At 53.1% G+C, this 13,140-nt stretch overlaps 4 protein-coding genes across 4 annotated transcripts; 3 read left to right on the forward strand and 1 right to left on the reverse strand.

The window, feature by feature from the left end:
• The first annotated feature begins 824 nt into the window (after positions 1 to 824).
• On the forward strand, positions 825 to 4,148 carry STEHIDRAFT_118794 (phosphatases II). Its single transcript, XM_007300733.1, has 2 exons — positions 825 to 1,298; positions 1,484 to 4,148. The coding sequence occupies exons 1-2, from the start codon at positions 1,179 to 1,181 to the stop codon at positions 2,831 to 2,833; spliced, it is 1,470 nt and encodes a 489-aa protein (XP_007300795.1). The 5' UTR covers positions 825 to 1,178; the 3' UTR covers positions 2,834 to 4,148.
• A 2,456-nt stretch (positions 4,149 to 6,604) lies between these two features.
• STEHIDRAFT_51279 (uncharacterized protein) lies at positions 6,605 to 9,328 on the forward strand (the record flags this gene model as incomplete). The annotated part of the gene is made up of 7 exons (XM_007300396.1): positions 6,605 to 6,985; positions 7,049 to 7,287; positions 7,351 to 7,611; positions 7,661 to 7,682; positions 7,745 to 8,178; positions 8,245 to 8,500; positions 8,564 to 9,328. The coding sequence occupies 7 exons, from the start codon at positions 6,605 to 6,607 to the stop codon at positions 9,326 to 9,328; spliced, it is 2,358 nt and encodes a 785-aa protein (XP_007300458.1).
• Positions 9,329 to 9,884: 556 nt separating this feature from the next.
• Positions 9,885 to 11,127, forward strand: STEHIDRAFT_108334 (uncharacterized protein; the record flags this gene model as incomplete). Its single annotated transcript, XM_007300734.1, has 7 exons — positions 9,885 to 9,923; positions 10,033 to 10,186; positions 10,267 to 10,344; positions 10,470 to 10,572; positions 10,672 to 10,729; positions 10,803 to 10,898; positions 10,963 to 11,127. The coding sequence occupies 7 exons, from the start codon at positions 9,885 to 9,887 to the stop codon at positions 11,125 to 11,127; spliced, it is 693 nt and encodes a 230-aa protein (XP_007300796.1).
• Positions 11,128 to 11,387: 260 nt separating this feature from the next.
• Positions 11,388 to 12,365, reverse strand: STEHIDRAFT_153486 (uncharacterized protein; the record flags this gene model as incomplete). Its single annotated transcript, XM_007300735.1, has 3 exons — positions 11,388 to 11,503; positions 11,600 to 11,736; positions 11,839 to 12,365. The coding sequence occupies 3 exons, from the start codon at positions 12,363 to 12,365 to the stop codon at positions 11,388 to 11,390; spliced, it is 780 nt and encodes a 259-aa protein (XP_007300797.1).
• Positions 12,366 to 13,140: the final 775 nt, after the last annotated feature.

Genomic DNA, 13,140 nt, shown 5'->3' on the forward strand with positions numbered 1-13,140 from the left:
ACCTCTCGCACTTCGGTGTGGATGTGGATATGTAGAATGTAAGTTATGACGAACGAACGGCGGCTAAGTCGAGCTTAGGATTATGGAATCCATAAGTTACTCCATAGCGCCGCATCAAAGGCCAGCGGCCGAATGACACTGTTTGTGTAATCGATGTGATAAAGGGCCGCATTGCAAGGAATTACAGTATAGTGAGATGGGCGAGGCAGCGGGATAATAAATGCGTCATGATCACCGCGAAATTCGAAGCGAGCCGAACAAAGAAGCGCGTTCTGGCATCCACTCGAACGATGCACACGTCTCCGCAGACATACGAACGGTGGACACATATGGCTTCTCCACGGCCAGCCGAGTCGCGTACGTGGAGGACGAGGAACGAGGTGATGGGGCTGCGACGGACGTGTGCGCTGGAGAGGAGACACGAGCTGTAAATGATGGACGTCAGGTTCGAGGGAGAATTGGACCTCGAGGACGTCGAGGGGCGGGGGTGACCACAGCTCGGGCACAGCCACGGTGATGGGAGGAGCCGAGCGGGCGGCGAGGGTCAGTAAAGCGAATCTTACGACACGATAATTGACGGTGCGAGGCGAGGTTGTATGTACGGAGGCTGGAGAGAGCGGAGGGATAGGGGGACACAGCCCGTTGCAGTCGAGTGAAGCGTGGAATGAGGAGGGCAGGCGCCGGGTAGGATCAGACCGGCTGGGCCGGAGGGCGCAGAGGTTGAGGATGGCGCTGCGATCAACATTTGTGCACCGCTCTGATGGCTGCCCATATTCTGATGATATATATCCCTCTCCCATCAATCCCGCCTTCTGTCCTCCCCCTTCGCTCCCGCCTGCTGCCTGCCTGCTCCTTTCCTCAACCCTCCGTCCAAACGAGCAGCCCAAAAGAGGACAAAGACCTCATCAGACCCATCATCCCACGCCCACACACGCCCACATCTTTGTCCCCAACAAGGAACACACACCCCTCGGACGTGTATTCGCATTGACCAAGCCGAGTCGAGCAGTCGTCCTCTTTGCGAGCTTCATTAAGCCGATCCTTCATCGACGACGTGTGTCCGATCGCCATCCCCTCCTAGCAGCCTTATAAACCGCTCCCTGGCCTGCCCCACCCCGGCGTCCCCACTCCCAGTCTCGCACAGCCCCGCTTGTCAGCCCGCGCCCGCCCGGTTTACTATGGCCCTTGTCGAGCTCAGTGTCAACACTGTCCAGCCACACAAGCACTGTCCCTTCTCGCCGACTGTCTCCGTCGTCGACACCGGCATGGCCTATAAATACGCCCCGCCCCCGTCCTCCGTGAGTCTTGCCTCTCCTCCTGCCCCCCCGCGCGCTTTCTCATTCGTTTCGTTTCGCACCCCTTGAACACGCCTTTTCATTCGCTTCTGCTCCACCGTTGATCGTTCGCCACCTTTCCTCTCGCTCCACTCATGTCTTCCACTCTCCCACACTCACATCTTCTCGCCCGGCGTACGCACAAACAGACACTGCCCCCCCTCTCCGTCCCAGTGCTCTCCAAGCCCAAGGCACTCTCGATCTCCACCTCTCTCGTACAGCCTTCGATTCCTTCCAATCCCCATCCACCAATACCTCCCCTGTCCATCCCCCAGCGCAGCGATCCACAAAGCTATGGACACGACTACGCACGGACACAACAGCAGCAGCATCACACGCGTCCCTTCTCTCCCGCGCCACCGCCACTCTCCATGTCACTATCTCTTTCCCAATCGCAGTCTTCCCAACCACCAAAACCAACCCCGGGCCCTTCACGTCCGAGTCTCTCCCTCCAGCTCGGCTTCCAGCCCCCACAGCCATCCTCACACCCATTCTCCCACCCCTCCCCACTATCGATATCGACATCATCATCATCCGCATCGACCTCACGCGTCGCCTCGCCCGCACCCATGTCTTCCCTATCCGCCATCTCGACCTCCACTTCCTCATCTATGTCCTACTACGGCTGCACATCCCCACTGAGTCCTTCCTCGGATTATCTCACGCCTACGTCCGCGTCTACGTCATATTACACCCCCACCTCCGCCTTTCCGTCCTCTTCCTCACATTCCCACTCGCGCACTAAATCGACACAGCTCTTCAGTCCGAGCTCAGCGAATTCTCTAGGTCCAGTCCCTGCAGCTACAGCACTGTCAACACGCTGGGAACTCTCCCCGCATGGCAATGTCTCCGAAATCATCCCTGGCTTGCTCATCTCCGATCTATCCATCGCAGAGGACGAAGAGAGCTTGGAAGAGCTGGGGGTGACGCATGTGTTGAGTGTCATGCCGGGGAAGGTGAATGTGCCGAGGGAGTGTAGGAGGTATAAGAGGAGGACGATCGAACATTTGCAGGTGGCGATATATGATAATCCGTTTGAGGAACTCGTTGCGCATTTGCCGAAGACGACGGATTGGATCTGTGAGGCTTTACATCCCGCTGCTTCGTCACATTCTTCGCGTCCGGCGCATCAACGCCATTCGTCGTCTTCTTCGTCTATGTTATCTTCTGGCACGAATACGCCGACGCCTTCCCGACCCTCTTCACGCGCGCAACATCATCCCCACTCCCACTCTCAATCCTACTCTTCACCCTCGCACCTCCACCCTTCTCAATTCCAACCTCACCCACAATCCCAAACGACCCAAAACAAAGTCCTAGTCCACTGCGCCCTCGGCCGCTCCCGCTCCGTCTCCGTCGTCTGCGCCTACCTGATACATACACATGGATATAGTACCGACGAGGCGCTCGAGCTGGTGAAGAGGACGAGGAGCGTGGCGCAGCCGAATTCGGGGTTTGTGGGGCAGTTGGGGGAGTGGGCGAGGGGGGTTGGGAGGTGAGGGGTGGTGGCGAGTGGGCAAGGTGTGGGGATGGGGATTAGAGACGCGTGGGCGGAAGTGTGTCTTGGGACGCGGCGCTAGCGAAGAGCAGAGGAGAGGAGCGAGCAGGAGAGGATCGGAGATGAGGTGAATTGGGCGTTGGTTGGGATTCGGATTCGGGGCCGACGTCGTTCTCGTTTCGTTTCGCCTCACCCTCCTCCTCCGCCGCCGCCTCCTTCGCCGCTGCCGTTGATGTCATCCTACGGTCTACTACCTCCGCGCCGAGGATGCGTTGGGTTGGGATGGGGTGTTTGCAGATTGTGATACCACCGAGCGGCGATGCGACGGCTTGGTCTTCCGTTTCTTTTTGACGTTCTGACGTTCTGATGCGGATGGGTGTTGTTGCGTGTTCTACTTCCTTCTATTTTCTGGGTGGGCGTTCGCGCGCTGAGGACGGAGGACGGAGGGTTGATGATGGCATCATCATGCATTATGCTGATGGCATGGGTGGGTGGGTGAATCAGCTACTAAGTTGGCGCTCGTCTGTTTTTTCTTTCTATTCACGGCGTTCTGTTTTTTTCCTTCCGTTTTGATCTACTTCACGCATAACTTATTCGAGCTTCGTCTCCTGGCTCCTGGGCCTCGGGCTCAGGCAGGCAGGCGAGGGTCTCATTCCTCTTCCTCTCTTCCTCTTTCCTTTTCTCATCATCATTATCCTCTTTCTCATTCTCATTCTCATCCTCCCTCTGAACTCCGCTCGTTTATCGACATCGTGTCTACCGAGATGTTCACGTTTCCACTAGTACTGTTGATGGGTTTTTTTATGTGTTCTCTTTATTTGTGATTGTGATGGGTTCGGTTATGGCGGTTGTACGTATAACTCTTCTAAGTATTCATGAACTCTTCCTTTTTTGAACATTATTTCTCTTTTTGTGTTCCCGCCGTTCAAGTTCAAGTTCGAGTCGACATCGACACCGCTAGTTTTATTCTCCTCCTTCGCGGGTACATACAACCCTACATACAACCGTACATACGTGCATATATGGCCCGCCCCCACATACCGCCCGCCCATACCAGTCACGGTACCCATCATACCACATCCTACCCCATTGACACGACAGATACATAGTATTATGGCACGTACATACCACCACTGTCACTGTCACATTCATACTTCATACCATACCATACCAACGCAATGCGCCCTAAGTCCGTGTGCGGTGTGCGACGGTGTGCGATCTGTGGTCACTGGATAGTGTAAACGAAGGAAGGAACGAGGAAGGATAAGAGGAAGAGATGGAAGGGAAAGGGAAAGGGACGAAGAGAAGGGAAAGGCGTAGCAGCATTGACATGATATATTATTAGAGATTATTTATTGGGATAATTTATTTGTTTGGTTTGATGCATCGATATCATTTTTGTTGGCTCCGGGCTGTCTGGTTTGGGTTTGGGTTTGGTCTGATGGGGGGAGGAGGCGGCGGAGATTGGTGGTGGTGGTGGTGGTGGTGGTGGTGGACGGATTGGGATGTCGGATTTTTACTTACAGGTGGAAGTGGGAATAAAAGGTGACGGCAATTTAAGCTTGCGATGGCTTCAACAGCTGCCTGACTGCCTTAACTCGGAAGTGACTTATGAATATGATGCGGCTTGTGAATCGTGATAGCTTGAGAATTGTGGCCGCCATATCGAGTCTGAATCCGAGGCCGGTGCGCCGGTGCGTCCACTTCGGCGGTTACAGTGACGCCATCGTCGGATTCTGACGAGTTCTTGTCATGCACGCTTTTTGAAGTCTCCCCACCATGGACCAGCTTAGGCTAGACTCTGGCTCGTTTGTTTTGGTCTACGAGGCGGTACTTATTCGACGCGGCAGCTCAGTCTATGATCTGCTTTGTTAGTTGGACGAGGTAGGCTGGAGCTTGATCTTTCGGAGATGTTCAAGTTGTTGACGGCGGCCAGTGGACTCGGACTCGGACCCACCACTGGCAGGGTCAGCGCAGCTCTGACTCTTTCTTGGGAGACTTTCCCACCACCTTCACTCGAGCGGACTTCCCCATCACCTCATCTCGTTCCCCTTACTCGCCTTCTGCGTACCCATGCGCACATGCGCACATGTCCTGACCATCATGAATATATATATATATAAATCAGTATAGGGCCAACTTTACCGACCGCCTCACGTCCTCGCAGTACAGGCGCATGTGTCGAGAAGTACTGCAAGTGCTCGACGTCCGCAGAGCATTTCGCTGCCCGGAATCCCAAATCTACGCGGTCTAAAGTCCTTCCTTGACGTACATCGACGTCCAACACTCCCTCCTTTCCTCGACTGGACCAACCCTCGATCGAGACACTGGCAGGTTCTGAATGGACTTGTTCTCGTACCTCCTCAGGAATCAGCATGGACAAAACGGTGCGAAGTTCATCTCGGCCTTAGGCTACTCGACTGGACGTCAACATACGTGCCTCTCAGCACTTGCTTGTAGGACCGTTCTAGCCCTCTCGTATGACTGCCGCCTGGTATACTGCCACACGATCTATTATAATAATCGTTCATGATGCTCTCTTGAACGCGTATCAAGCCGCACTTTTACCGCCCGTCAGCGCGCCAAAGGTGCTATGATACTCTACAGGTATATTCAATGGGATCATCATTGACAGCCCGTGTCCTATTTGTTGACTGATTAACTGCACCTAGGCCCTCGACCTCCAGTTTAGTTGGCTTCTGTTCTCTAGCTGTTTCTCCTGGCGCATTACTTTCGCGAAGCGATGTATGAAGTCTATTATCGCGCATCATACAGATGAGCGGATCTGGGGACATTCGCTACGCACTGCGACATTCTCCTACAGGATTCTGAACAGTGGTGAGGATCTCGCTTTCCGTGGAGATTTACCTACCTTGTACCGTGATGCAGGTGCGTTAGTCTATTCGTTTATCAGTAAGTGTTCGTGACCTTGACCTCACCGTATATCTCAAAAAGCTGAAGGGACACGAGATCGTGTTCTACCGTCCCGACCTTTTCTGTGACCTTTTCAGGCGCTCAACGTTATGCTCTCTGTCCAAGTCTTCCTACAAAAACCTTCGGGTCCCCGCGCCCGGATCCTTATGAAAGTACTTACCTTCGCGAAGGAGCCTTTCTTGATACGGTCCACGAATTCTGCCAAACTGCCTCGATTATCAGAACTTTGGATTAAATTCATAGCCCTGGACCCATCCTGATAGTAGCGCTGTTGGCCTCTTCCTGCCTGCATATCCGTATGTCCTTTAAGAATCTATCCCTTCCTACTTTATTGCTATGTCAGAGACCCTCGCCGGCCCGCGAGCCACGCCCATAAATATCCGCAAATTTTTATTGTCTTTCATCTCATTAAACTGTGTACTGTCCGACACTGTACAAATGCGCCAGCCTTGCCCCTCCAGGACCAGACTCGCCTGCCAGTCTCAGCCAGTACTTAAGAACATATCTCGATGTGCTGGCTAAAGTGTCATCGTGGCAGCCCGTCATCCACACTACTTAGAGCTACGGTCACTCCTTCGAAAAATATTGGTTAGAAAACGTATAGCTGCATCTTTCGAACGGCCATGACCTCGGATGTTAGTGTGGCGACGAATCACCTCTCGTGGGAAAGTAGATAAGATCGTTTGATCCTTCAAAGCGGAATTATCACAGTCAGTCTTTCCGGCTCCGAAGTGCTTGTCATCGACATCAAAGCCGACCTGTTCAGTCACAACTTTGCATCGCTCTCTGCTCTGCTCAAAACTCAACGCATCCATCGAACCATAACTCGCGAAACATAATGTCTGGAACTACTACTGCTCCTGCTCAGACTCGGACCAACAACCAGAACGGTGCGCCACGTGGAAGGAGGATGAACCGTCGAGGGGGAGGCAGGGGAGGTGCTGCTGGAGGTGGCGGAGGACGCGGAAACAACTCTACTTCGAAGAAGGATGCCCCCGGGTCTGCAGCTGATGCTGAAGCGAAGGAGAAGGATGTTGCTAAGGAGGAAGAGACCAAGGCGGCTGCAGCAGCCGAAGAGGTGGACGATAGTAAGATCTGCTGGATCTGCGCCGAACCCGTCAAGTATTTCTCGGTCTCGGAGTGCAACCATCGCACTTGTCATGTCTGTGCTCTACGACTCAGAGCGTTATACAAGAAGCTAGACTGCACATTTTGCAAGGTATGTTCTCACTATACCTCCCGAATGCGTATCGGAGTTCATGTGGCGGCTCGATTCACATAGGAACCTCAACCGACTGTGATATTCACAGTATCAGCGGATGCTCCATTTTCGTCCTACTCTCCCAATGACATACCCTACAAAGACTCCAAGCTCTCCATCTCGTTTGAGACTCAGGAGATGATGGAGGAGACCCTCATTCTTCTCCGGTTTAATTGCCCGGACCTGACTTGTGATTATATTGCGACTGGTTGGAACGACCTGAAGCTTCACGGCCGTGGAGTGCATGGACGACTTATGTGGTATGTGTGCTGCATCTGGAGGTCCGAAAAGTTGTACTTACGCCGCAATACAACACTTACTAGTGACATCTGTCTCCGCCAAAAGAAAGTCTTCTCGCACGAGCACGTCCTTTACCCGCCAAATCTGCTTCCCATACATCTGCCCTCCGTACCTCATCGGGGCCTAAAGCAGGCCCCACCAACTCAGCAAATAGAAGGAGGGATACATCCTCTGTGTGAGTTCTGCCGGGAGTGTTTCTTCGGGGACGACGAGCTGTATTCGCACATGCGAGAGCGACACGAAGAGTGCTTCATTTGCAAGCGTAATGAAGTCAGAGACCAATAGTACGTGCGCATCATAGGCTCAGATGCTCATCGCTCATTTGTTGCTCAGTTTCAAGAACTACGAAGCCTTAGTGCGCCTCAATTCTTCTACGTTCCGTGCCCTTGACTCACCGTCTTCAACTCATATATATAGGAGAAACATTTCAACAACGCCCATCATCCATGCCTTAATTCCTCTTGTCAAGCCCGAAAATTCGTCGTCTTCAATTCATTACTGGACCTGCAAGCCCACATGGTCGAAGAGCACGGCGCCGAGATGTCGTCTCGTCAACAAAAAGATGCCCGTCGCATCAACGCAGGTTTCGAATTCCAGGACCACAATGTTCCAGGATCGGGCGGTAGACGAAGGCCTCCGCGAGATCGGGAGCCGCCACCGGACTCACAACAGCCTGGACCTGGACCTGGCTCTGGAAGACAGGGCGGCGGAGGAGGTGGGAATAGCAGGAGGGATAGGTTTGGAGGGCAGTTGACGGTAGAAGGCGATTCGAGTGCGAATCATTCTGCAGCTCCCAGTCGACGGCAGACGCCTTCGCCTCCGCCAGCTGATATGGATCCCGTCACCGCTGAGTATGACATGTCTCATGTTCCCTTTGCAACGCATCTGCTTTTGGAGCTAACACTTGTGCTTTGTAGACGGTACACGGGGCTCCTTGCCAGGCTCAGAAGTGTCGCTCCTAATCCTACGAATGCCGTGGCGGCAGTCAAGCTGTCTCTACGTTCCTTCCGTGCCTCCGAATCTGCACCACGAGACCTCATCTCGACTGTGTGGAATATCCTAGACCGTGACTTGGACAACACCGCTAGTATCGTCAATATTCTTGTCGACATTCTAGACGACGAGGAAAAGAAATCGGCTTTACTGAGCGCCTGGAATGGGTTCAAACTCGAGGTATGATTTAGTGTGTTCAACTAAAAAAAACAGCTGATTGTTGAGCATCTCATCATAATTTAGCAACGACGCCAGTTCCCTGACCTCGTCCCGACCTCAGTAGGTACGGATTGGGCGGGAATAACAGGTGGCCGAGTCCTCAGTGCCAAGACCGTCACCTCGACCCGCTCATCGAACCAAACATCACGCTCCGTCCTCGACCGTGTCGCTCAAGCCGCCGGCTCCTCCTCATCCTCTACTGGTCCTCGTGCGGGTCCTTCATCCGCTGGTCCCTCGAACGGACGTGCCTCAGCCTTCCCCGCCCTTCCATCCTCTTCCATCACCTCAACACCTATCCGTCCTACTCCTACTCCTCCAGTCGTGCCAGGTTCAGGATTTAGACAAGCGCAGCGTAACACAGCATGGAGCGCTACGGCATCGGGAAACGCACCACCACCGCCCGCACCGACCCAAACCCAACGCCCTGTGAGTATCCCCGCTGGACCTTCGGCACAATCGTTGAGGAACAATGGGAGACAGGCAGGTCCACAGGCCCCTCCGCCGAAGTTGAACACTTCTGTGTTCCCGGAATTGCCGAGTGCGGGACAGCAGAAGGTGAAGGTGACGGGGAATAATGGGAGTCTGAGCAGAATATTGGGAAGTACGGCGCCGACGACGTCGGCTTGGGAAAGGAGTGGTGGGGGCGGTGAGACTAGTAGTGGCCGCGTTGGGAACGCGGAGACGAATGGACAGGAGAGTGCAGGATCTGCGGCTGCGGCTGGTGGGAAGAAGAAGGGGAAGGGGAAACAGAAGCAGACGTTGTTTACGCTTGGGTCGTTCCCGAGTTAGACCGAAGGTTGGATAGGTAGTTGATGGTCGAATTGGATGGTTGGATGGTTGCAGAGGTCCATATTCTGCTGTATGTCTTGCGCCTGAGTGGATTGTAGAAGTTTAACTTAGGACATCGGCCGACCGCTCTCGGTTGCTTCCTGTCAACTGACCACCACATCGACCCCTTCCAGTCAACTTATCAGAAACGTCCTTGCGTAGACCTCTGTAGACCTTCATCGTGATTCTTCGTCGAGCGTGCGATCCGGCCTCCGCTGGAGAAACGTTCTTCACAATCTATGATACGTTCGCTTTGAGACAGGAAGAACGGACGACTGACCTCCGTACCATCGCACTGTCCCCCGCAGTCGTCACCTGTTCCCAAGAGTCAGTCAGCGGAGCATGACGATCTCGACTTCGAGGACTTCGTATGTGGCTATATATAAAGACGATGGTAGCAAAGAACGAGAGGGGTGAACAACCGAGCTCGACGGGATTTTCTGTGGCCCGAAGCTTTCGAAATTCGCCGTATATATCAAAGTTGGCGAGCCCAAATTTATAGATGTCTGATACCACCATGTCGTCTGTCGCCTCTTTCGCTCGTACCGGCAAGAAGGTGAGTTTCGCTCGATCTTAGGCTCAGCGCTCATCATTCTGATATCTACATTCGTCAACCCGACCGCGTTCGTGCGTCCTGTGAACTCAATTCCCTGGTCTGATTACAGATTGTGGCCATCGGCCGCAACTACGTTGACCACGTCAAGGAGCTGAACAACACTGTGCCCAAGGAGCCTTTCTTCTTCCTCAAGCCTACTACGTCTTATCTTGCGAATGGAGGCAAGATTGAGATTCCGAAGGGTGTTATTGCCCACCATGAAAGTGCGTCCACCAGTCTCCTCCAGATTTAACGGGAGCTGAGGATGCGATTCTGCTTGTTGAATGTTGGTGTTGATGTATAGTCGAATTGGGGCTCGTGATTGGCAAGACTGGTAGGGATATCTCACAGGAAGAGGCGGATTCGTATATTGCGGGATATGGTGCGTCTGCTAGCTCCGCTTCGCTTCATTATTGCTGATGTTGAATGTTGAATTTCCACCCTCTATGGGGTTCGGTATGGACTGTGGTCTGATCTTGGGCTCGAATCGGGTGTGACTGCAAATAGCGTTGACGATTGACATGACGGCGAGGAACATCCAGGAGGAAGTCAAGAAGAAGGGATTGCCCTGGACCACGAACAAGGGTTTCGACACCTTTACCCCTGTCGGGTACGTTCACCTCGTCCACTCACGTGTTTTCGTTCGGGTTCTCCTGTCATAGCGTATGTGGTATGATTGCTGATACTTCACGGTTTCATGGTGTTATAGCGATTTTATTCCGAAGTCTGAAGTCGCGGATCCACACAACCTCAGCATCTGGATCAAGGTGCGTCCTTCATTTCTGACCTGTGTGCCCCAAGACGTAGTGTTGACATCTTTCGTTTTTGGCTGTTGGTCAGGTCAATGGCGAGATGAGGCAGAACGCCGTTACTAGCGAAATGATCTTCCGCATCCCTCGTCTTATTGAACACGTCTCGTCCATCATGACTCTTGAGGTAATTTCCAATCCTCCAAGGTTCCTGACTTCACAGATTGAGTTCATATGGTCACTCTTTATAGGAAGGAGACCTCATCATCACTGGCACACCTTCCGGTGTTAACCTCGTCGCTCCCGGAGACAAGATCGAGGCTGGGTTGGAGGACGCTGGAACAAAGAAAGAGTTGGCGAAGTTGAACTTTGAGGCTGTATCGAGGGAGAAGGGGTATCATTATCAGGCGCTCTGAACGTGTTCTAGTGGGTACTCGCCCTTTTACTTTCTCATTGTGAGTTCAGCTCGTGTTGACGAATCTTGTTAGAACGTAGATGAAAGGATCCTTTATAGATGTATTTGATCAGAAGAACAATAAAACAGGTGCTGCATATGAATCTAATGATGTCCATTCCCGAACCCGTGGCATGCACAAGACTAAGCAGAAGAAAAACGAAGACGTCTATGCACTATAACTCGCTCTCCCGTATGCTCCGTCCGTCACCAAACCCTCATTCAAGCAGGCAGACCAATGAAAACCCTGAGGGCCTGCCTCCTCGCATCGACCAAAGGCCCAGGCGCCTTCAGAAGAGGCTGCCCATACGCCTTCAACAATGCCTCGTATCGTTCTCCTATATAATCGACACGTTGGAAAAGGTCAACAGCCGTCTATATCATGCTGAGGGACGTTGCCGAGGCAAGGAAGCGAAAATGAAACGTCACGCAACTGGTAAGATGTTCAAACTCTCCTTTCGTCGCAGGGAAATTAGGTAACGGCTTGCCGTTCGCCGTTGGAGGAGCCATGATCGGCATCTTGGACACCGAGGCGGTCGCGTTGTGTAGACGGGCGTACAAGCGATCTTGTCTGTGTATATCACAGTAAGCAGATGCCAAGTTGTGATGGCGTAAGTGAATCAGTGACGCAGAGTGCGAGAGTTTACTCCAACGAGTTGGAGATAGGACTAACTCAAGTTTAATAGTATCTGCCATCTCTTTCATCTTCTTCTCCAGTTCTTCGATTTTCTCGCTCGACGCAGCCACGGCCGGGGGTAGGGCAGCCGTGCTGGCACCGTTACTAGTAGAAGGCATAGGCGTCGACACCCTCGTATGTTCGGATTCGATCTGCGCCTTGATGCTCTCTACATCATTCGACAACACCGACTGCGTTCGCTCAATCGCGTCCAACCTCGCATGCAAGCTCTCCAACTCCGGCGTCAACCTGCCCTCCTGTACTCCATCATGCGCCTGTGATTGTCCATTATCCTTTCCACCAATGAGGTTCTGAGCAGAGGATGACGCGGATTGGTAACCTGCGAAGATGTCGGAGGCTTGGGCGAGTTGCTCGGAGATGGAGGCGAAGGCGGCAGAAAGTTGGGAGGCGCGGATGGCAGGAAGGTCTTGTGAGAAAGGGTGAATGGCGGCTCCGTTGCTGTCAGTGCCGTTGGTAGGAGCAGGAGAGGGCGAGGAGTTCCCGGGAGTGGCAGAGATAGACATGGTATCACTCGATGCGCGCGGAGAAAGTTCTGCGGGTATACCCATGCACTGTCAGGGCAGCAGAGGAAGGGCAGAGAAGCAAGGTCTCGCGGGATAGCGACATGAGCGGGACTTTATAAACCTCATAAATAGATTCTAGACAGGGCGAAGAGACATCTCTAGGTACCGAGTGGGAATGATGGTGTTTTGTTTTGGGAAATTAGGGCACAACCGGACAGCAGCGTACGCCTGTCGGTGGAGGTAACTGGGATCATCGTGGCGTCCAGTACAGCCTTTTTCTCGCCGGCATGGACGACATGCAATGATTGTCCGGTATGGTGTACATCTTGCGCAAATGGGTGGTCGTAAGTGGTCGGCATGTGGGAATATCCTCGATGGAACATGGGAGACAGGCCGAAAGCTTGAGAAAGTGTCGGACCGTGAGTGGAAATACGAGGGTATCGATGAGCAGAATGAAGATATGTCGCGTTTCTGGGCAAGATTACCTTGCGGTAACAAGTTTAGGCAGGACAAGGACGTGGTTTCCCCAAACCGTGCGGGGAACTTCAATGTCAAGACGGCGGACAGGAATGTGGCTCGCCACGAAGGAGAAAGAACCTCGAACGTGGTTACGACCGTGTTGCGATCGGCAGCCAGGATGACTCGAAAGCACGTTCAACAGTGTCGCGACATTCAATGTCCGACGTTCAAGGCCCAACCTAGTTTTGACCATCTTGCCAAAGACCGTGACCATGATTTTTTCGAGAGTGAGTAGTCCAAGGTAGGCCAAAGGTAG

This window comes from Stereum hirsutum, assembly GCF_000264905.1.
Source record: "Stereum hirsutum FP-91666 SS1 unplaced genomic scaffold STEHIscaffold_3, whole genome shotgun sequence".
NCBI classification, from domain to species: domain Eukaryota; kingdom Fungi; phylum Basidiomycota; class Agaricomycetes; order Russulales; family Stereaceae; genus Stereum; species Stereum hirsutum.